Source organism: Carcharodon carcharias, chromosome 11 (genome assembly GCF_017639515.1).
Source record: "Carcharodon carcharias isolate sCarCar2 chromosome 11, sCarCar2.pri, whole genome shotgun sequence".
Classification (NCBI taxonomy): domain Eukaryota; kingdom Metazoa; phylum Chordata; class Chondrichthyes; order Lamniformes; family Lamnidae; genus Carcharodon; species Carcharodon carcharias.
In genome coordinates this window covers 94,709,217-94,733,560 of record NC_054477.1, presented here as the reverse complement: position 1 = coordinate 94,733,560, position 24,344 = coordinate 94,709,217, and the positions used below count along the sequence as shown (strand labels likewise).

The following is a 24,344-nucleotide window of genomic DNA, read 5'->3' as shown; positions in this document are numbered from 1 at the left end:
GTACCTACACCACATGAACTGCAGCGGTTCAAGAAGGTAGCTCACCACCACCTTCTCAAGGGCAACAAGGGATGGGCAATAAATGCTGGCCCAGCCAGCGACACCCACATCCCATGAGTGAATATTTAAAAAAATTACCCCCTTGCCCCACTGTCTTACTGGGTGTGAATATTGCACTTGACCTTAATGCCCCCTGAGCAATGCCACTGAAGATCAATTAGTACTACATCAATTAGTACTACAGTCCTGTGCAGTGAGGTTTCTGTAAGTGTAAGTACAGAGAATAATAAACGCAATCACACTTTAATTCTCCACTAATTGTCTTTTTTGTTGAACTGGCTTTATGATCCAGAAAATAGGATATAAATAAAAATTATTCCAGCATTATACTTTCCAGTGTATCACATAATTATTTTTCTGAAGACAATTTGTATTCTCACAGCTGATGCCATTTAAACTCCCTCAGTTAAATTGTTACAAATCATAATTATTTAACAATTTATCAACTTCCCAAATACATTTACTATTAAATATTGAATAATACTCCAATTAGTACAAGCCTGCATTACTGTGTGGTAATTCCTGCCTCAGAATAAATTATTGGCATTAGTAATCATGGCACTATCAATGCCTCAGTATTCCAAATGTACCAATCTCACCTAGTTGATTGCCATCCCTCTGAGCAGCTACCAGTTCTGAGGGAACATTTTCTGTACAAGAGAAAAACACATAGATAAATTTTCTTTCAAACATTTTATGTTACATGATATTAATTAAACAAGAAAAGCTGTTTTCTTAAAGGCAAACTTTTCCCTGAAAAGCTGATGTACTGTTTTCATTGTGCTGTTCCCACAGTGCTTTGAAGATATGTTATGTTATAAAATATACTATATTATATTATAAAATATATATAGCAAATGTAACTCCTTTATTCAAAAAGGGAGGGAGACAGAAAGCAGGAAATTACAGGCCAGTTGGCCTAACATTTGTCACAGGGAAAATGTTAGAAGCTATTATTAAAGATGATTTAGCAGGGCACTTAGAAAAAATCAAGGTAATCAGGCAGAGTCAACTTGGTCATGTTTAACCAATTTTTTGGAGTCCTTTGAAAAAGTAATATATGCTGTGGATAAAAGGGAACCGGTGGATCTGCTGTACTTTGATTTCCAGAAGGCATTTGATAAGGCACATCAAAGGTTATTGCAGAAAATAAAAGCTCATGGTGTAGGGGGTAACATATTGACATGGATAAAAGATTGGCTAGCTAACAGGTGTCAGAGGGTAGGCATAAATAGGTCATTTTCTGGTTGGCAGATGTAACAAGTGGTGTGTCATAGGGATCAGTTCTGGGGCCTCAACTATTTACAATTTATATAAATGACTTGGATGAAGGGAACCAAAGGTACGGTTGCTGAATTTACTGATGACACAAAGATAGGTAGAAAAGTAAGTTGTGAAGAGGACATAAGGAGGCTACAAAGGGATATAGATAGGCTAAGTGAGTGGGCAAAGATCTGGCAAATGGAGTAATGGTGAGAGATTTCAGAGCTCTGAAATGCAGAGGGAATCTGAGTGTCCTAGAGCATGAATCACAAAAGGTTAGTATGCAGGTCCAGCAAGTAATTAGAAAAGCTAATAGAATGTTATTGTTTATTGTGAGGGGAATTGAATACAAAAGGGGGGAGGCTATGCTTCAGCTATACAGGGCATTGGTGGGATCACATCTGGAGTACCGTGTATAGTATCGATCACCTTATTTAAGGAAGATAAAAATGCATTGGAAGCAGTTCAGAGAAGGTTTACTAGACTAATACCAGGAATGTGGGGGTTGTTTTATGAGGAAAGGTTGGGTAGGCTAGGCTTGATTTCTCTGGAGTTTAGAAGAGTAAGAGGCAACTTGATTGAGATCTTTAAGATCCTGAGGGGTCTTCACAGGGTAGATGTGGAAAGGATGTTTCCTCTTGTGGGAGAATCTAGAATTAGGGGTCACAGTTTAAAAATAAGGGGTCGCCCATTTAAAACAGAGATGAGGAGAATTTGTTTCTGCCACAGCCATTGATGGGAAACTTCTTACTCCAATAGGATTTGGAGCGGAGCTTGGGTTGTACTAAATGTGCTGTCTATTAGTCGCGGCTCTCTGTCCCTGGTGAGGGCATTATAATTGTATCAGGGACCCTATGAAAGGGCTTCATAGGTTGATCCATTGATGTGCCCTGGGTAATATAGCATTTTGGAAAATAAGCAGTTTCTGTCACAAAGTGGAGGAATGTGGGGGTCACACCCAAGATTCCCATGTGCTGAATTACTGATCTCATATTCTGTTGCCTTCAGAGAGATAGAGGAAGTGGGAATCTAAGTGAACATCTGCTTGAGATTCAGAGTTACATGAGCAAGGTCCTAAGATTGAGTTGTTGGCTTTTCTGCTTGTCTGATATGTAATACATAAAAGTACAAAGGAAGGGAAATGGAAATACATACCTTGGCAAAAAAAAGGACTCTCATCTAGGGAAAAGCAAAGCAAACAAAAAAGTTAAAACACATATACTATCTTACATAATTCATTGTATTCTTGGAATAATATCTTATGTTATAAGCCTACACTACAACACTGACCAAGCTTCAAAAGTACTTCACTGGCTGTAAAGTGCGTGAGATTGTGAAAGGCATGATATAAATGCAAGTTTTTCTATCTTCCTTTCTTCCTTCACATATTTGGACAGTGCACAATTCTACTGTAATCCTTAAAAGGGAGAAGCAGCAGACAGGTGGCACCAGAGTAGATGAGATGGTAGTATAAAGCTCTGATGCCCTCTTTAGAAATACATTAAGCATTGTTAAAGGAGAACAATTGAGAATTGCCTTGTGCTATGCAAGTGGCAGGAACAGTGAGACGAGAACAGAGTGAGACCGGCACGAAGCAGAAAAAAGCTAGCAGGTAGGTTCAGAGCCAAAAATTCTTGGTGTGAAGTCAGAGAGAAGTAGGTAAGTGAGCGGTTGGTGAGTAGTTTTCCACTTCTCTCTCTAAACTCTAAGTTGAGGAATTAAAAATTTAAATTGGGAATCTATAACAGGAAATATATGAATAAGAGTTGTTATGACCCTTGACTTGACCCCTATGTTTTTGGTAAGGTTCGGTAAGGGACCAATAATGTTTTGTTTAAAGTAGACAAAGTTTGAGATTCAAGACATTTGCTAAGAGAATAAAGCTACAAGATTCCTTGGGTTTTGAACAAACAAAAATAAACTCTACTATACAAAAAGATAAAAAAATTTGCAATATCTATCTTATACTCTAACATTCAGGGTTAATATGAGGTACTTCTGAATTAACAGGCAAGCTGTGGTCGAACACACCACACTACACATTAAATGGCAAATGTAACCAGGACAGAGTCCACAGATTTCTTGACAATCCACTAAACCAATTACATCAAAACTCTAACTCTCTCATGAGCGATTCCAGTGCTCGCCTTCGAAGATTTAACCTGGGAATTCTCTCCAAAAGTCACAAACTCGCATGGCATCAGCAACAGCCCATCTCACAGGGTATCAATCTCGTCTCCTGAGGTTCTGTTCCCCTGGATTCCCGAGTGTGCACAAAAGCACCAATTCACAAGCACAACTTCAGGGCTTTGGCCACGCCGAGCAGAACACTGCTGCTCCAAAGGGGTAACTTTGCCCTAATGGCTGGCAGCATGGAGTCACCAATCTTCTGCTACCTTCTTGGATCTTCAGGGCTTCTCCTGAGCCCTCTTCACTTAAGGTCTGATAACCACAGTATTTCTCTAATTTTAACTCAATTGGGACCTCTTTCTGTCCCCTGCCTGAGACACATGGCTTCAATGGCGCTCCACTCCTGAGCACATGACCTGGCTTTTCACACTGTTATTCTTCACACACAAATGTGCTGGGCCCAAATAATATAACAATGCAGAACTGCGCACGTGCAGTCTGCTCCCGGTCTGTGCATGTGTGGCAACTCCATGGTTTTTCAGGATCTCCCACTCTCCAATGAGGTGAGTGTAGTTTTCATAACAAGTATAAGAACAGAGCAGGTCTAGATACATTAATTTACTGGGCAGTAGGTTTATCTAGTAGGGGGGAGATATATGTATTGTATTAAATTTATAGTTAAGCTACTTAGTATAACTACAAATAATTGTTGAGTTAGGTTTCTAAACTTGAAACCTAATTAGTGAAATAAAACACAATAAAAATGGCAACGCAGGTGATGTGTTGCAGCCGGAGCACACGAGAGCTGGTGGACATCTGTGTCATCCACAGCAACCACATCTGCACAAAACGTCTGAAACTTGAGGAACTTCGGCTCAAAGTTTGTGAGCTGGAGTCCAAGATTCGGACACTGCGATGCATCAGGGAGGGGGAAGTTACTTGGGTGTGATTACAGGGTGAGCAAGGCTGCAACCTGAATATTCAAAGGAATTTGACATTTCAGAAGGACAGCAAGGAAAAGGAGGTGTGATGGCTCTGTTAATAAAGGATGAGACCAGTACAGTTGTGAGAACTAACCTTGGTTTAGAAAATCAATATGAAAAAATGCAAGATGAATGTGATCAATATGAATCAGTTTGGTTGGAGATAAGAACGAGCAAAGGAAGGAAATCATTTGTGGGAGTATTTTATAAGTCCAGTATAATCTAAGTATAAATTAAGAAATAATGTGGGCTTATAAGATCAGTATAATTTTGCAATAATCATGGGTGATTTTAATCTTTGTGTAGATTGAATGAATCAAATTGGCAAAGGTAGCCTGGAGAATAAATTCATAGAGTGTATTCAGGACAGTTTCTTAGAATATTAAGTTCAGTTTGAGGGTGAGAAATGTGGCTCTTAAACTTAAATAAAGGCAATTACAAGGGCATGAAGACAGAGTTGGCTCAAGTTTAACAGGAAAATAGGCTGAAAGGGAAGATGGTAGAGAAGCAGTGGCAGACATTTAAGGAGGTAATTCATAATTCCCAACAAAAATATATTCCATTGAGAAACCATAGAAAAGTTAGAGCAATAAAAAAGGTATGGTGCAGAAAGAAGCCATTCAGCCCAAGAAAGAAAGACTCTATGAGAAAGATGCACCATCCTTGGCTAACTGAGGAAGCTAAGGATGATACCAAATTGAAAGAAAAGGCTTACAATGCTATGAAGATTGTAGTGGTAGGCCAGAGGATTGGGAAATTTTTAGAAACTGGCAAAGGATGACTAAAAAAAAAGGAAAAATTAGAGTATGAGGGATAACTAGTAAGAAATATAAAAACAGACAGTAAAAGCTTCTACAAGTATATAAAAAGGCTAAAGTAAACGTTGATCCCCTAGAGGATGAGAGTGGGGAATTAGTAATGGAAAACAAGGAAATATTTTGCACCTGTCTTCACAGTAGAAAACAGAAAAAGCATCCCGAGAATAGTGGAAAATCAATAGGCAAAAGGGAGGCAGGAACTGAAAACAATCATGATCACTAATTAAAAGTACTGGGAAAACTAATGGAACTAAAAGCTAACAAGTTTCCTGGACCTGATGGCCTGCATACTGGGGTCTTAAAAGAAGTGGTGGCAAAGATAGTGGATGCACAGGTGGTAATTTTTCAACATTCTCTAGATTCTGGAAAGGTCCCTATAGATTGGAAAATCACAAATGTAACACTTCTATTCAAGGAAGGAAGGAGACAGAAAACAGACGACTATAGGCCTGTTAACCTAACATTTGTCATTGGGAAAATGCTAGAATCCATTATTAAAGAAGTTACAGCAGGGCATTTAGAAAATCAGAATATAATCAGGCAGAGCCAACATGGTTTTGTGAAAGAAAAATCATGTTTGGCAAACTTATTAGACTTCTTTGAGAATGTAACAAGCAAGGTGGATAAAGGGGAACTAGTAGGTGTAATGTATTTGCATTTGATAAGGTGCCACATAAAAGATTACAGCACAAGATAAGAGCTCATGGTGTTGGAGGTGACATATTAGCATGGATAGAGGATTGGCTAACCAATAGGAAAGAGAGTTGGAATAAATGGATCCTTTTCAGGTTGGCAAAACATAACTAGAGGAATGCCACAGGGATGAGTGCTGGGGCCTCAACTAAAGGGGTATTTACGATCTATATTGATGACTTGGATAAAGAGACTGACTGTGTTGTAGCCAAATTTGTTTACGATACAAAAGTAGGTAGGAAAGCAAGTTGGGAGGAGAACACAAAGGCCAGAATTTTCCAGCCACATTGGCATCAGGCATCATGGTGGGCGGGAGGGTTTACAGTATGGCAAGATGGCCAAAAATCGATTTCACGCCGTCATGAAACCAGTTTGCAATCATCCATTCCACCCATCAATGGCACGCTGCATTTCCCACCGCCACACGTTGGGAATCTAATTTCAATACTTCAGCATCTCATTATAAGCCCAGCTTGCTGGAATCATCCCCCCACACTAAGTCATCTGTGCACATTGGCATGATTGCATGCTGATGTGTTTCATAACACTACATAAGTGATGTGCACCCGGTGAACTGCAGTTCCTTGGGACTTCGAGGTTCGTTTGCCTACCTTGCTTCAGGCAACACTCCCGGTCATCAGCGCCAGGCTTCACAGGCAGCACCACATCTCTTTTAGGGGGGCTCACGAGCAGGTCTCTACCTACCAGACCACGGCATACAGAAGGCATCCCAGGGATGCATCACTGAATCGGGGGGCTGAACTCTTCTTGGCTTTTCGGGCCATGTCTTCATCAGTGCCCTCCTGGGCTGCAAGCATTGAGAAGTGTGCGCGTAGCTGCAGTTTAAATATGGTGCGCTGCATGAGAAAGTGGCGAGGTAACAGCAGGGCAGGCAAATCAAAGGCCGCCCGCCAAAGAGATGGCATGTTTCCTGTGGCCGCATAATTAATGAGGTGGGAATGGGATGATATGGTGTGAAAACCCGTCATTGCAGCCGACGGGTAAAACAACTTAATTCCCGCCTGCTACCGCACTTTGTGCAAATCTGGGACAATTCCGCCCAAAGAGTTTGCAAAGTGATATAAATAGGTTAAGCGAGTAGCCAAAAATGTGGCAGATGGAGTATGGTGTGGGAAAATGTGAGGTTGTCCACTTTGCAGGAAGAATAGAAAAGCAGAATATTATTTAATTGGAGGGAGATTGCAGAATGCTGCAGTACAGAGGGATCTAGGTGATGTTGTAGATGAATTAGAGAAGGTTAGCATGCAGGTACAGCAATTAATTAGGAAGCAAATGGAATGTTGGCCTTTATTGCAAGGGGAATGGAGTATAAAAGTAAGTAGGGGTTGCTACAACTGTACAAAGCATTGGTGAGACCACACCTACAGTATTGTGTGCAGTTTTAGTCTCCTTACTCAAGGAAGGATATACTTGCATTGGAAGCAGTTTGAAGAGTGTTTACTGATTACTATGATGAAAGGTTGCCTTATGAGGAAAAGTTAAGCACTTGGGCCTGTGCTCACTGCAGTTTAGAAGAATGCGAAGTGATCTTACTGAAACATATATGATTCTGAGAGGGCTTGATAGGGTGGACACTGAAGGGATGTTTCCCCTTGTGGGTCCCCTAGAACTAGGGGACACAGTTTAAAAATAAGGGGTCTAACCATTTAAGACTGAGATAAGGAAAAATTTATTCTCCCCAAGAGTTGTTAGTCTTTAGAATTCTCTTCCATGGAGAGGAGTGGAGGCTGGGTCATTGAAGATATTCAAGACTGAGTTAGACGGACTTTTGAACAACAAGGGAGTCCAGGGTTATGGGAGGCAGCCATGAAAGTGAAGTTAAGACCACAGTCAGATCAGCCATGACCTTATTGAGTGGTGGAACAGGTTGGAGGGACCAAATAGCCTACTCCTGCTCCTATTTCTTATCTTCTTATGCCACAGATAATCATCCCAGTTTTTTGGTTGAAGGAAAAAGCTGGAGTAAAGAAGAGAAATGAACAAATGAAGAATAGTGAGCAACTGTGGTAGAATTGTGATATGTATGAGTTTCCAAGCTGTGCAGTTATTTATGTAGCTTGGGCGATGGTGACTTCTGTGAATCAACTGAGTTTTGGTGACCTGACTTTGGGTGAATTAGGTGATGGTTATGAGTTTGAGTGAGTTCATTGCTAGCAGTAGGTGAACTGGATGGCGTGAATTTGGATGAGCTGGATGGTAACAATGAAACTGGGTGAGGTAGACAACATGAATTTTAATGAAGAGAGGAATACAAATGTGAATACTGGGAGCAGAGTCTGGAAGATGTGAGTTTAGCAAACCTGAATTATGTGAAAGCCTAGAGTAATCGGGTATTACAAGTATTTTTTCTTGTGAGATATTGAATATTGGATATTCCACCATTCTCTTTTGGATTCTACTTTTATAACAGATGAAGTGTTTATCTATTTAAAATAAATATCAAATAGTTTTAAAAGTTTTTCAGTGCTTTTAAGATGGGTTGTTTAACATTTGCATAGTAAGTAATTATGCCCATGTCATATTTACTGCTATCTTGAATGGCTATGCAAAGTTAGACTTTTAAATTCTTATCTCCGTTTGGCCCCAAGTATTTCTTCTTTCATGAGTAGGCAAGGAAGTTCATGTGAATATTGAACTCCATGGCTCCACACAAACGAAACAGAACATTTTGTTGTTGGCAGTTGGTATGAAAGGAATACCAGACAGAGCTGCTGCAATGTCATGCAATAAGCTGAAAATGTGCAATCCTCACAGTAAGTCACCTGAACCAGATAATCTTTCTTTCTATGCAATTCACTCCTCACTGTCCTGAAAGCATTAACCCTGTGCTGGATATAGTTCCACAGGCATTACCTGCTCACCAGTATTGCCTACTTCATCTGTCAAAATTTAAGAGAATTAGACCAACAAAAATATTTATAACGAGAAAAAAAATAAGAAAAGAAAAAATAGAAAGACTTGCATTTAAGAAGTACCTTCAATAAATAGAGCAACCCAACCACTTTACTACCAATGCAATACCTTTTAAGTGCTGTCACTGTTGTAGTGTATGAATTGCAACAGCCAGTTTGCATACAGCAAACTCCCACAAACAGCAATATGATAATAACCAGATAATCTGTATTTTGTGATTGTTATTTGGGCATGGCACTGAGGGTAACTTCCCTGCTTCTCTTTAAAATACAGCCATAGAATCTTTAACATCCACCTGAGAGGTGACCCTAATTTCTGATATTTATTAAAGGAGTCAAGGGTAGGAAAGTATTCTTGTTTCCTTCAGGCATGTTCCCATTCAATTAAGTCAGCAGGCATGGAGAGAGGTGGCTGGGCCAGTCGGCATCAGCAGAATCAGTTTTAGAATCTACTTGGAGTGTCAGAAAGCAGAAAGGGCTTAAACATACCAAGACAGTTGAGGTAAGGCAGTTGGAGAGGAAGGAACATCCTCCGAAGATCCACTATCACACATTCATACCTTTTGAAACACCAGCGCAAAGATTAGTGCGTAAGTTAGTGGTTTGTGTTTAAAGACAGCTTCTCAATGCTTTCTCGTTATAGGTCTTTATTGAACTGATCTCAAGATGGCAACCTCTAGAAAGACTGCCTCATGGCAAAGTCACATGACTACAGCAAGCCAGAGAGGACATGTAGAACTGATCGCATTTCAAACCCAAACAGTTATGTAGTTAGAAGGGTCTGCACAGATTGATATACTCAGTGCAGGAGCAAATAGTAAAAAGGTCAGTTCAGGAAGTAGTTTGCTGGAAGATAAACTTAAGTCCTGACTCATTTGAAGGAATTTAGTGGCCCAGCCATCAAATGAAAAATGTTTGCCATGTACCAGCAATTGCTCAATGTGTTAGACATGCAGGTGCTGGACTCCACTATCTTCCTAGGACATACTGGGAGATGAAATAGTTAGGAAGCATCAGCCACATGGAGGATGACTGTTTGCTTATCTGCAGGTCAGTAGAAGTACTGAGCTGTAACCATAAAACAGGGTTAGCGATGGAAGTGGAATTCGTTATCCTCTTCCAGTGTTACAGTAACATTGCCACCCCCTTAACCAATGCCTGCCCTGGTATCAGACCTTCGTATCGATGACCATGCACCCTCAGTGTAAGGTAAATGGTGTGGACATGCTCTGGCAAGGGGGCCTGCGGTCGCTAAGGATAGGCAGTTTCTTTGCAGTCACCATTGCACCGGGGGTCCCCTCCGTGGGCCATAGAATGGACAAATATGAGCCCCCCACCACCCCCCCCCGCCCGCCCACCCGCCCCTCTGACCGGAGCTCATTGGGAGGCCACCAGGGTCTCACTGGAGGATCCGCCATGTGACAGCAGGCCCTCCCCTGCCACTGGCAAATGCCAGATGCGGGAAGAAGTCCTTATTGGCTACTTAGGCCTAGACTCTAAGAAGTTGTTAACCTCAAGCATCTTGGGCGCCCTCAACTTGGTCATAGTAGCCTTCCGCCGCTCAAGTTGAAATGACTGGATGAGTACTTAAGATATGTATAGAATAGGTGAAAGATCCCTTAAGGAAGGCACTATAGGCTCATATCAGCTGGGTGATAATTAGTTTGGAGGTATTTGTTTGAGGCAGTAAAATTCCAAACCTTTTTGACATCTTTGGTGGACTATGCTCTTCCAGCAGCAGCCCTGCAATGTTATGTGATAAGTGTTTTATTGTTGACCTTTGAGGATAGGTAGGGACAAAGTCTGGAACAGTCACTTGTTATACTTCGGCTATTACCTAGACAGTACTGAATTAGTTGAGCAGATTGTGGTTTGAACCTGGAAACCTTCAGGTCTGCATTACTAGATGGTGCACTTTCGATAGAGGAGCTCCAAATATGATAACCTTGTGGCAGCACAGAGATTAGGAAAATCTTTCCAGTTGTGAGATGATCATGTGTGATGAATTGTACATTTTGGAGTGTGAAAACATGTTAAAATAAATAGGGTTTACTAATTTATCCATGAATGTATAAAAATGTATAAACAAAGAACTGTTTATCCTAATTGCAATACTGCTTTAAAAGAAATTACGAATATCTGGTGTCAATGATACATATCGAATATATATTTTAAATTAAAATATTAATATTTACATATGCCTTCATTTTAGCTCTCACTGAAATAACTGTCAACTTACAAATTACATAGATTTTTTTAAAAAACGAATATGAAATTAAACATACATTTACCTTCACTTCTCAGAATGTCAGCAATATGATGGATTCCAACATGCGTTAACCAGTTGGTCAAAGCTGCATTGGCCCAGTTTTCACAGTGCTCCATGCCTTTTATTAAAGTGTAAAAACCAGCCTGAAACACAATAATAACATCAAACTGACTTTAATTTAATGCAACTGAATGTTTTTTATATTATTTTGTCAGTTCATTTCTCATACTTCTAATTTTCTTTCATATATAAGAATTGTCCATTTTCTTATTTGCTTATGAAGGCATTTTGCTGAATTTGTTCAACTCGTATGGCTTCAGTCATTCAGGATATTTTATGAATGCCAAAATAACAGCCTGTGTAAAAACCCAAAAAAGTAATATCATGACTTTCAACATTGTTAACACAAATCATACGTTTGCAGAAATAAGAAAAGTCTATCTTTGTAGAAATGGCAATTTGATTGCGAGAATGGAGATCATCAGGTCAGTTTTGCTTTATTGCCAGACTGCTCTGGTACAGTAGCCACTTGGAACATGAGGCATTCTGTTGGAAACAGCAAGTGCTACAATTTCAGACTGGCTAAAGAGCCATTCCAATGCTACCCAAATCTGGAAAACATTTTAATCAGCACCAGATGCAAATGTGAGGTAGCTCAGATCAGCTTTCCATAATAATATAGTCACATGTTTTCAATGCAATTCATTATACTTAAGAAACAATGATGCTATCATTTAATTTAACTATAATTAATGTAATGTTCTGAAAAAAAAGACTTCATACAGTAGTTTTCCATTTGATGATCTATGACACAATTTTTTTACTTAATGTTATTACTTTAGAAAATAACCTAAATTGCCTAATTCATGACTGGGGGCAGGACCTTGCATTTCAGGTTGGGACATCAGTCTCAAATCAGGGTCTCTACCCCACACTGTGTCAGGAGCAGGCACCCAGCAGTAATTTTGCCTGAATAGCCCTATTACTGACCAATTAATGTCCAATTAAGGACAGCAGATGGGGTCTCAATGCTGAAGGGTCATTGGGAGGCCATCCAGCATGGAAGGAGCTGCAATCTGTCATTGCAGGCAAGGGAGAGAGCACGCGGCTCCATCTCGAGGTTCCCTATCAGCAACTTTAACAAGTTTCAAATTTAAAAATGGCCGGGCTACCATTGTGGAGGGGAGCTCCGCCATAGAGCAGCATGTAACTGCAGCTCTAGACAGGTAGATGAGGGGGGTCCTCAAAGGCATCTTGCAGTGCTGACCGGACAGCCATTTTCAGACAGCTACAAAATTATGTGCCCACCTACTTCCCTTCTCACCCTCTTATCAGGACAGAACTTCTGGCCTAGGCATGCTTACTGTGGACAAGTAATCTTGAAAATCCCAATGATAGTCCCACTCACTTCAGAACATTTTCAGGATCATTGTTAGATCAGAATTAGGCAGCAGTTGATCAGACATGATTATAATACTGGATCATCAACTCAGGCGGTGGCAAGATCAAATTCCACAACAGATAAAATTGCATTCAATAAGTTTCGTAATCATCTGAAAAATAACCATGGAGGTTACTAGATTGTTGTAAAAGCTCAAGTAGTTCACTAATGTTCTGCAAAGTAGGCAATGTGCCACTCCTAACAAATCTGCATTACACGTAACAGCAGTCCCAATTTTTTTAACATTTCTGATGTGGCCAAGCAACCCATACAACTGCTACAGAACAGAATAATAACAGAAATATAAGAAACATTACCCAGGTAAAAGATCAAGATAAGGTGTGGGCAATGCCAGTCAGCCTTTCTCAACAATATCCAGGAAATTGTTCCCTAGGTTGGAACCTGAACCACTGACTGGTCAAGCAATAGCTTGATGTAGTCAAATACATATAATCCTACCTATCAGCCAATGTCCCAGATTCCTCCTTCACCATCCCTCTGTATGTACTGTCCATGCCAGGTAGGGCTGATCTGCATACAGTTGGGTGGGCATAATCCTGGGAGTTCTCAACACTGATTCCAGACTCTGAGATGTTCGAGTTTCAGTTCAAACAAAGCCATGGAAATCGCCCAATTACTGCTTACCAACCCACAACTGGCTATTTCTATACTCTTGTATAGTTTACCATGTGAAACAACACCTTCAGGAAGCACTGACTGAAGCAAGGAGAGAGAGAATGCACGCTGGGTCCTCTTTTATAACCACTGACAGACTTAGCAGTGTCACCACTGACTGAGCTGGCCAGTTGTGAGACTGAGTATTCATTCAGGTGGTGATGGAATAACCTGTTTGACTTCATCCTACATATGAACATATGAACTAGGAGCAGGAATAGGCCACTCAGCCCCTCGAGCCTGCACTGCCATTTAATAAAATCACCATGCCATCCTTATGAAGAAAAAGTCTCATTTTCACAATGAGAACATCCACCATGTGAAATATGTAATCTGGCACTACCACTCTTAGTGGACAGACCAAGGATAGCTAAAACCTGGGCATCCATGGGGTGCAATGGACAATCAGCAGCAGCCTCAGAACTGTATGTCACCACTGTTTATAATCCCATAGTCCAGCGCATCCCTCACTCCTCCATCTCCAACAAGCTTGGACACTAATACTGACTTGATGGCAAGTGATGAAGGCTGTTCCCAGTGTAGTGTAAAGGATTAACAGATGGGGTATGCTAATGTATGATGTAGATGATGTATCACTGACAATACTCAGTGATGAGTTAGACTCTCAAGAGAGAGTTTGGAATCATGCCTAGGAGCAATATACCTACTTTGTAACCTGTTTAAATGTAGTACTAATAAACAAGTGTTAAGCAGATACCAGAATATGTCTACAGTCTTAGAACCAAGTACCACACCTAGAGTCCAGACAAAAGTACCCATCTCAGAACATGGTGGCAGCCATGGAGTCATCAACGTAAAAAAACACATTTGTATTTTCGAAGGAACCAGAGTGAAGAAACCTTTGAAAGCAGCTCGAAAAATGTTGGCGGCACACTGGAGAGAGAGGTAACAATGATTGTACCTGGTGAGCAGGCCCTGATCTTGCCTCGCCTGTTTGACTGCCTTGACAGCGCAGAGAGGTTGGCGGTGAGAATTATGGAAACACCCTTTTCTCTGGTACCGAGCAGCACCAGACCTTCATGAAAAGGAGCCAAAGCTTCAAGTTAGCTCCTTTCTTTAGCTGATCCAGTAGCAGACAATGTTCTCTTAAGCAGGGTGCGCAGGAGCCCACCACAGACTTTGAATCCATTCTTAGAGCCTTTTAATCCATCATGGAACCCCGTTATTGAACAGGCAGTTCGGTGCATGATGCAGCCTCAACTCTGAGCACCGGATCGGGCTATAATTTGCGGCAACTCTGAGGCTTCACATGATTCTGTAGATTAGGTAGGCCCTTGGGCTGCAGCTCCACCCATAAGAAAGCCGCTCAACCAAGTGAAAGGGCAGGAAACTCCAGACAGTCTATTGAGACCCTAAGATAGCCACATAACGGCCTCATCTACCTCCATTTAGCCACAACAGGGGAAGGCCCAAGCCATGAAGGAAGCTCAGCAGCTTTGGCTGCGCGGGCTGGTGTCAGGCAAAGAGGGGGAGAATCCTCCATTGTGGGTCCTCTGGCCAATCATAGGCACCTCTGCTTCCAAGGTCATCTTCCCCTTTAATGCTACCCCCAGCCTCTTGAATAAAGCCCCTGCTCCCTTAGCCCTACCCCCTCACCGCAACCCCCAACACTGGATTTACCTGGGTTCCTCAGAATTGGGGATCGCCTTTAGTCCCAGTAGTGGCCAATGCTCTGGTGGTGCTGCTGGGACTATAGAGCTGCCAGCCATCTGATTGGCCATGAGCTCGCTAAGGCGTGACTTCCTACAGTAAAGGGGCAGAAACCTCACCTTAAAACAATTTGTGCTATTCTCAGCATTACATTGCTGAAGGACAGCAGTCAGTGTTGTGGGTGGGCTCCTGCCTGACGTTTTAGTCAAGGGGGAGGCGGGGGGTGGTGCAGGGAAAATAGCACCCCATAAAATCCAGTCCCAGGAACTGACCTCCCCTGCCGCCTGCTTCCATTCTCTTTGGAGGGTGTACCTTGAGGGCTTCCTGGCCCTGTGGAAACATGGAGAAGGAAAATACAGTAAAAACTGGGAAATAAGGATCCTGGCCCAGACTGGTCTTATATACCTTAAAATGGAACACCAGTAAAAACTGGGAAATAAGAGTACTGGTCTGGGCAGTTGTTTCTTCCTATTGTGCCCTGGCTACAGTCTCCAGCACCACATCCACGAACCTTGGGCCCTCTCACTTCCCTGGTGCTCCATTTGTTCAGCACCTACTTTCTGCTAACTGTAGTTCAGACAGCCAGCAGCAGCTTCCTTGTATTGAGTGCAGTTCCCTTCAGGAGGTTCAGGCTAGCTGAAACATGTGTGAGCTGCATATGCTGCTGCCGTCTTCTGTTTGGCATTCAGCAAGACAGCAGTGCGAGCTGTGCTCGGCTGAATGCTGCAATCACTCAAATGAGGAGTACGTGTGCTTCCTGTTTCAATGGAGCCGGGTATAGGCAGATCATAAATCACAAACCTCGCGCCCAAAAATGGGAGGAAACAAATTTTTTAGTCCTCAATATCCTTCCTGTAGTCTAATAGTGCGCACAGAACTTTGAAGTCTTAAGGTTTTATACAGCTCAATGTTGCCTTTTGACTGTTATATTTTATACTTTGTGATTAAAAATTGAAATTTCGTTTGTTTCTTTTATCAAGTTTTAAATATCATGCAAACCCATAACCCCAAGTCTCTCTTCTCTTCCAAGATATTGAGCATACAGTATTTCCAATCATTGTATTGTGCTGCTGTTTTTTTGTAGCCAAATATATATTACCTCAGATGTACTGATACTGAATTTCATCCAACATTTGTAGCCCATTCTTACTAATCAAATTTCCTTGATTTACTTTGCTGGCTCTGCAGGTAAAATACCTTGTGAGAAAGCTAAGCTTTTTGAAATAGTTTTACGATGGGCTCCTTGAACTCTATTATATTTTAAGTAAGGTCTTTACAACAGGGTTTTAATTCTGCTGCTGCCACTATTCTTTAATTCACTTTTCATCTATTAATTCTTCCTTTTCTGAAAGTGGTGCTCATCATGCAATGTGGTTTCAATTCAGGTAATGTTGCTGCACAGAATTGGGAAAATGGGGATTAATATTTCTTCCAACATGGATTTGGGCAATACTCTGCTCTTTCATCATGAAGAATTCATGGCCTGAATTTTCCTGTTGGCGATTTGGGGCAGGGCCCATTTGCCGACGGGAAAATGATGTTGGGAGGACCCCCCGACCTCACCCCGGTCCCTTTAAATGTTTAGGAAGGCGGGCGGACAGCGAAATCAGCTGTCCACCCGCCGACCTGTCAATGGCCAGTTGAGGCCATTGACAGGCTAATTAAGATAATCAAAGACCTGTCCGTCCAACCTTAAAGCTAGCAGGCAGGTCAGGAGCCCCAGTGGGCTTTTGATAAAGCATGAAACCTCATCCACTGGCGGGATGAGGTTTCATCTCCTTTTTTAAAAAGTCTAATAAAGTTTATGTCCTTTTTATTAACATGTCCCATCTCGTGTGACATTGTCACATGCAGGGGACATGTTAATAATCTTTTTATTTTTCTATTTTTGATGTTTAAGAAACTTTCACCAAGCTACTTGAGACAGCACTTAGTCTCAGGGAGCAGTGCACTCTTTCGTGCGCATACGTGAAAGAGTGCACTTTGACAGTTGGGGATTCTCTCTCCCCACCCCCCCCCCCCCCCCCCCCCCCACCGGAAGTGCATAGCGCTTCCTGTCAGGCAGGCCGCTGGGCGGGCCTTAATTAGCCCACCCACTCAAAATGCCGATCCAGTGGGGCCCGCACGCCATCTGAGGGCAAAATTCTGCCCCATGTGTCATGAGCATGGACTGGATTTTATGCAGGTAATTAGAGCGGATGTCTCTCCCGCGTCTCCATAAAAGTGGGCACCATGATGCCAATCTCTGATATTACAGAAGGCAAGCAAGGCCCAAAGTCAGATGCCTGCCTGCTTTCACAAAACAAGCAATTAATCCCTGATTGAAATAATTAAGCATGCAATTGACTGACATTTTGCACTACTCATTCCATTTTACATGGCACAAATGGGCCAGTGGGGGAAATGATTCTGGCGGCTATTCCTGGGTGGGACAAGGGTGGTAGAAAAGACCTGGAAATGGAGCAATTCAGAGAGGATGAATGTTGCAGCTGAGTCTGCTGCTGAAGGCAAGAGTATTAACCTGTGGGCCTTGGAACATCTTTGTGAGGTCCAACAGTTTAAAAGGAGCCAATAGAGGGGAGTGAGAGGTCAGGGGGTCTGGAGCCATGGAGGATCTTTGAAAGAAAAGGCTCCAACTGGGATTTCAGAGGTTTCTGTCCCCAAGGGAATTGTGCACTCTTGAGAATGTTCCTCCAGTAAGGAGGGGAACAGGAGGGAGAGGAGGACAGCTGGCCAGGGACAACTGTGTCCCACTGACCAAGCACATAAGGTGACCTGATGCTGCTCAAGGGGCAGAAAGCCACAAAGACCAATGTTAGCGAGTCCTTCCAAGGAGAATATCTTACCCTGTGTGATGAGCTTAGACAGAGGATGAACTACCTCCAGCTATCAGAGCACCAAGTCTTCAAGTACTGTGTCACTCCCAGGAGACAGTGACGTCCCTTTGTGTGATGCTGGCTGCGGAGGTTATTTCAAATTGTGTACATGGACATCTGATGCCTATAGGTCTGGAGGTAACTGGAGCCTTCAGTTTTTATGCTTTCGGCTCCTCCCAGGCATCAGCTGGGCTTATCTGTGGTGTTTCTCAGGCTGTGGCACATCATTGCACCAGGATGGTGACAGATGCACTTTTTAGAAGAGTGGACGACTCCATCACCTGCACTATGGATGTAGTCAGTCAGGCTGAGAGAGCCAGTGGGGTTTGACTGCATAGCAGGATTCCTCAAGGTTCAGGGAGTGATAGACTGCACACAAGCGGCTATCAAGGCTCCTGCTGGCCAGCCGTGGGCATTCATGAACCGCAAAGGGTTTCACCCCCAGAATGTACAATTTATGTGTGACCATTGCCAGAGGATCATGCAGGTCTGTGCATGGGAGTTATCACAAGGCCTAATCCTCAGGCAATCCCGATGCCACAGCTCTTCTCTCCAGCACAATTGGAGGGATAGGTACTTGGTCATGAAAACTGTCTGCTGAAGGGATGGCTCAGGACCCCAGTAAGGAATCCAAGAACAGATGGTAGGCATCGTTATAATGAAAGCCATGCGCCCACCAAGGCCATCAAAATGAGATGCTGATGCCTGGACTGAGCTGGTGGCACACTGCAATATGCATGGGCTTCGCCTCCCTGATTTTTTTTTTCTTAATTCATTCTTTCATAGAATGTGGGTGTCGCTGGCTAGCCCAGAATTTATTGCCCATCCCTAATTGCCCTTGAGAAGATGGTATTGAGGTACCTTCTTGTTGTGATACGCTGCACACTTCACAACCTGGTGCTCCAGAGATGGGAGGCCCTGGCAGAGGAAGATCTAGCTGACTAGCCTGCATCTTTAGATGATGAATCTGAAATGGATTCTGAAGACAAGCAAGAAGAGTCAGACCAGTCAGCTGCTGCACCTAAGGGCTAGAAGGGAGTGGGTGCCAGAGAAACACAGGGGCCTCTCTTAACATGGCGAACTTTAAGTAACAAGATCTTTTCCGCACAGTCTCCCAATCTGTGACCCTGTTTGACCACTCCAAGCCATTACCACCAGAGCTAGGATCTCATATTTTATTGGTGATGACAACAGGGAGGATGGCTGCTGGCGCATACACAATCATGCAGTCTTGAGCTAAAAGCCCTTTAAATCAACATGCATCCACAAGATCCTCACAACAACAACAACACGTTCATTCTTGGTCACAATCATTCAACAAAGATCATCAACACAACCTCGCACACAGCAAGACAAAATAAATGAACAGCTATGATGTTCCATGTGTGTCTATTGTGATGTCTTAATTCTTTTACATGTGCTACACTCTGGTGCCCCTCTTCACGGTGAGCTGCACTGGAGGAAGCTTGGTGACCTTCATTTCTCTTTGTCCAGGATGACCTTGGGGCCGGGGGGGGGGGAGGCGCCTTCTGGCCACCTGAGCCCCAAAATGGTGAGGAACCCCTGCACAATGTCAGGAGCCTCCTCGTCGCCATGGCATCCTGATATGCTGGTGTCACTGGCATAGGGACAGAGGAGATGTTTTCACCATCACCCAGAGAGGAGGCCCAAAATGCTGGCAGCTGCTGTTCTCCACCATCCTAAGGTCCAACTTTTCCTACATGCTTTCCTGAGAGGTTTCATCCCCATCTTGCCTTGGCACTGCTTAATGATAAGGGGTTGGAATTCAGGTCAGAACATGTATCCAAAATCCCTGGATTGAACTGCTGGCTCTGGCTCTCCATGAAAGTCGTCAATCTCTCAATGAAGGCAGCCATATGTTCAGAGAAGAGAGAGATCACAGCGCTCACTGCCTGGACGGACTCCTCCACTGTCCTTGCCAGGGCATGCCTACCCTTTGGAATTTCTACCAGATCTTCACACATGTCCTGTTGGACGTCCAACATCTGTCATCTTACGGGGTCAACTCCAGAGGCTCATCATCTGCCTGGTGTTCAGCCTCAAGCTGGCCTCCACCATGCCTCTGAGCATCAGATGCCCAGACCACCACAGCCTCCAAGAGCAGATCTGGAGATTGTGATGTTCTCAGAACAGTTTGTGGTTCCTATTTCGCCAACGCACACAAACTCACCAAGGTAATAGATGGTGCTAGTATTGGAGCAAGGATAGGGAGATGGGGAGGTCCCTCCCCTTCCTCAGAGTTCAATGCTGGTCCCTTGGGGATGGGTGACTGCTGGGGCCGAAGACTAACCTGTTGGAGAAGCGATAAAGATTATCCACCCTCTGCTTTTCATATGAGGTTGAGTAAGAGATTGTTGCATTTCAGAAACACACTTTTGCCATGTAAACCATGACACAAGGTGATATCCTCCCATCCTTCAGATGAGACACATGCGTTCCTCCCTCTGCCACTACAAAGCTCCTTGGTTGCACATTCTGGTCACTGCCCAATTGTGAACCCGTTCCCCATTTTCGATGCATATCCCCCACACACCTTCCCACAGTTGTAAGCCCACATGGGGAACAAGGTTTGCAGAATGGAGAAGGTTGTTCAGCTTCTTGTGGCACTGCAGCCAGGTTCTCTAGACAACCCCACGGCTGCTGGCCTACTCTGCCACCTCCACCCAGACTTGCTGGCAGGGAGATCTCTTCTTCCCATCCTGCGGAACGAGAACATTTCGGCATTTAGTCACAGCCTGGAGGACGACAGGCAGGGAGTCATCATCGAACTGTCAGGCCGTAAGCCTCCTCCATTGCTCTTGGCAGCCACTGCCATGGGGGTTGGTCTCTGATCTGGTGTGGGGGTGCCCTGAATGAGCAGATGAAATATCATCATTCTGGTGACTCTTGTGCCAGCTGTGTCTCGTGCCAGGCCCGGATAACAAAGGATATCACCTGAATGATGACAGATGTTCTGCCCTATATGTCTTCTGCTCCTTAATTCTGTGTTATCAGTGCTGCTTTGACTTAATGATGACAGTCTGCCAATTAAACTTTTCAGGCCCTGAACATGCTTCCCCAGTGTCAGTGGCCCTTTAAATCAAACGCTGGAACCTACGTCCAGTTCATGGCCTGACCCCACTACTTAGGCCCATGATTTGACACCATCCCTGCAGACCAGACTTCCCAGAAGGTGAAAAAACAGTTTGGACCAGTATTCTTATTTCCCAGTTTTTACTGGTGTTCCATTTTAAGGTATACAAGACCAGTTCGGACCAGTATTCTTATTTCCCAGTTTTTACTGGTGTTCCATTTTAAGGTATACAAGACCAGTTTGGACCAGTATTCTTAGTTCCCAATTTTTACTGTTTTTTCGTTCTTGGTTGGCCGCTGATTGGTTGACTGGAACTTAATCACACTATCCCCTCTGCCTCCCTGACTGCTCAAGAAAGCATTAAATACAGCCCCATGAGTTATGAAAGGCTGTTTGACTTTGAGAACATCACAGGAGATTTTGATCCTGCTCTTATCCAATGTTTATGAAAATGCAACTTTCTGCAAGGACACTAGATAGGCCAAATGAATACTGGTTGTCTTTTTTTATTCCTTCCCGAGCTGAATCTTATCAAGTGGTTTTGAAAAGATTACCAAGGCATAAATTTAGTAAACCTAACTTTCACACTGAGCAAATTATACATAAGTGCTATTAGCAAACAGTTAATTAAATGCTTGTGATGTGATTAGCTGTCCAATAGGCCACAGTTACCAGTAGAGACTAAGTGAAATTTTAATTTAAAAATCAAATTGGCACAGACAAATTTACGAAAAAGGATCGTCAGCATATCAGTAATGAACAAGCTTATATGGGACCCATGGTATATAGTTATATTAGAATAAAAAATCAAAATGAAAGAGGAGACAACATGAAACTTTTACATTGACTGAGCCAGAATAGAGGCAGCAATTATAGAACAGCAAAGCATTAAATATAATACTCAACAGCAAAATAGAACAGAATGCTTACAGAATGGTATATTTTGAGCAATTACATGTATCATTATAACTCTAAAGCTTATGAGAAATCAGAATTCAGGCTTACACAAAACAAGATCTAAACCTATTCTGTTAAATTATTCCTAAAAAATATCAAAACATGCATGCACAGCATTAATAACCTACAGACTTTGTTATATATTGTTTACATTCGTTTCATATAAGATTCTTAGGGTAGACGCTGAGAGGTCGTTTCCCCTTGTGGGAGAGTCTAGGACCAGATGGCACAATCTCAGAGTAAGGGATCACCCATTTAAGACAGAGATGAGGAGGAATTTCTTCTCTCCGAGGGTAGTGAATCTGTTGAATTCTTTACCGCAGAGGGCTGTGGAGGCTGGGTCGTTAAGTATATTCAAGGCTGAGACAGACAGATATTTAATCAGTAAGGGAATCAAGGGTTATGGGGAAAAGTGGAGTTGAGGATTATCAAATCAGCCGTGATCTCATTGAATGGCAGAGCAGACTTGAAGGGCCGAATGGCCAACTTTAGTTCCTATGTCTTATGGTCTTATTGTTTCTGGAGGCAGCCAAGTTACAAAAATAAACACAACTTATTATAATGCAGCACAGCATTTAGCAGTAGCATACTGCATTTGCCCTTAACACCTGATTCCAAGAACAGTTCATCAAGTAATACCATGTCCTGATGGAAATAATTTTAAAACTGCAATCTTATTAAGGGATATGTTTGTTGTCTGGAATGTCTGAACCATGGCTTAAAACCCCCTAATAGTCACAAGTAAATACAATGGTCACAATTATACAATCAGCAGGCACCATTCACAAGCTCTGTGAATCATAGAACAACAAAAAAACTCAACCATCATTGAACATCGAAGAATTGTTTGATACATCTCGGAACAAACCCCATTTTAGTTTTCTTACCTGGTAAAGAGATTTTGCTGATAAATGTTTAGTAAATTAATCTGCCAGACAATCCACGATATTTGAAACAGACAATAAACTCGTAGCTTCTGTAACTGATCATGAGTCAACTGAGGGCAGCTCTTTCAGAGGTATGTCTGGACTTGTGTCTGTCTGAGGTATGTTGGTTCAACCTGCCTCTAGCTGGAAGCATTACCGCATGCTTACACTGATCCTCTCTCCAACTGATGATTAGATTGCCAAACACATCCTTACATCTTTTAAGTGATTAATGGGTGCACAAGGGCGGGGATCAAAACTTCTTCGCAAAAATGCCTTCAAGAAAAAGCATGTTTCCAGCTTCTTCAAAACACTGAGGTTCCCTGATCAGTGATTTGATGTAAACTTGTTTCTTTCATGAATGCAGGTAAGTATGATAACAAGCAAAAAAAAAGTTACTTTTTAAGTCAGGAAGCTGCCTTGTAATTATGTTGGAGTGTGGCATGAAATTACATATCCCTTCATTTGCTACCAAAGCTCCCTTCACTAACACGTGTCTGAACATGTTGGATGTTTCTGATAGCTGGGTGGATACACATTCTTTCATTTGTATTCACAGTGGAGGCATCATCCAACAATTTATTCTAATTGGCTGCTGCAACATTTCACTTTACTGGCAATTACAAATAGATAATTATAAATTTTCAGTTCTAAAATCTGTTCAAATGATGTTTGGAGATAACCACAAAATACTAGAAGGATCAGAAAATAGTTTTAAGGCTTTCCTTTTATGCCTTGTGCATGTCTTTTATCAGTTAGTACTAAAGCTTCTCGACCCCTCAAGGAGGGCCAATGTTTCAAGCCAGATATTGCTGCTGAAAGCAAAATACTGTGGATGCTGGAAATCTGAAACGAAAACAGAAAATGCTGGAAAAACTCAGCAGGCCTAACAGCATCCGTGGAGGGAAAAAAAACGGTTAACATTTCAAGTCCGTATGACTCTTCTTCAGTCTGAGGATGCTGTTAGACCAGCAGATAATGTTGCTGTCTTGATTTTTGCTTCAATGATGCACATAAGCTATTGACATTGTAGCTGAGCTAACTTTACTGATAACACATTTTCCTAACATGATCACATATCTGCAGTAACTGAATTCAATCAAGACAGGCTCCAACATGTGCTATGTGACCGTCAACCTGCAGGACAGGTGACCCTATATCTAGTAGCGAGTACCGTATGGTATCTAATACTGGAGCCCACTACCACAATCAATTATCATCATGACAGGTGGCACACCAAATTGGAAGAACAGGAATTTCAATTTTTGTCTAGTACAGAGATGAGTTACAGAATGATTGGCGCTTATGTTTTGGAAAGATGTGCCAACCCTATCATGAACATAGATGTTAACCAAAGAAACCTACAGCTGATAAAATTTCATGGAATTTCCAGGTAACCTACTCAAAAACTGGGCAGTCCAGTCATAAACCAAAGAGGTAACAACTCTATGGAGAGAATTTTCTGCGTGTTGGGTGGGCCGATCAGGAGCGGGCGTGGGCGGGTGTGGAGCCGATCACCGCCTTTGTTCGGCTCCATGCCGCCATTTTATGGGGT

At 42.5% G+C, this 24,344-nt stretch overlaps 1 protein-coding gene across 8 annotated transcripts in view; it reads right to left on the bottom strand.

The window, feature by feature from the left end:
• amotl1 (angiomotin like 1) overlaps positions 1-22,902 on the bottom strand; it is a 145,180-nt gene extending 122,278 nt beyond the window's left edge. For 2 of the 8 annotated variants that reach the window (XM_041199414.1, XM_041199418.1), the window contains exons 1-4: positions 22,751-22,902; positions 11,166-11,292; positions 2,479-2,502; positions 660-710 (exon numbers count right to left, since the gene is read on the bottom strand). In XM_041199414.1, the coding sequence (XP_041055348.1) occupies positions 660-710; positions 2,479-2,502; positions 11,166-11,265 (175 nt within the window). In that variant the 5' untranslated portion in view covers positions 11,266-11,292; positions 22,751-22,902. Of the gene's footprint in view, positions 1-659; positions 711-2,478; positions 2,503-9,369; positions 9,430-11,165; positions 11,293-12,557; positions 12,579-14,187; positions 14,212-15,341; positions 15,418-22,750 lie in introns of those variants that run through there. The other 6 variants (XM_041199419.1, XM_041199415.1, XM_041199416.1 and 3 more) reach the window with 6 other exon arrangements.
• Between the last annotated feature and the right edge of the window lie 1,442 nt (positions 22,903-24,344).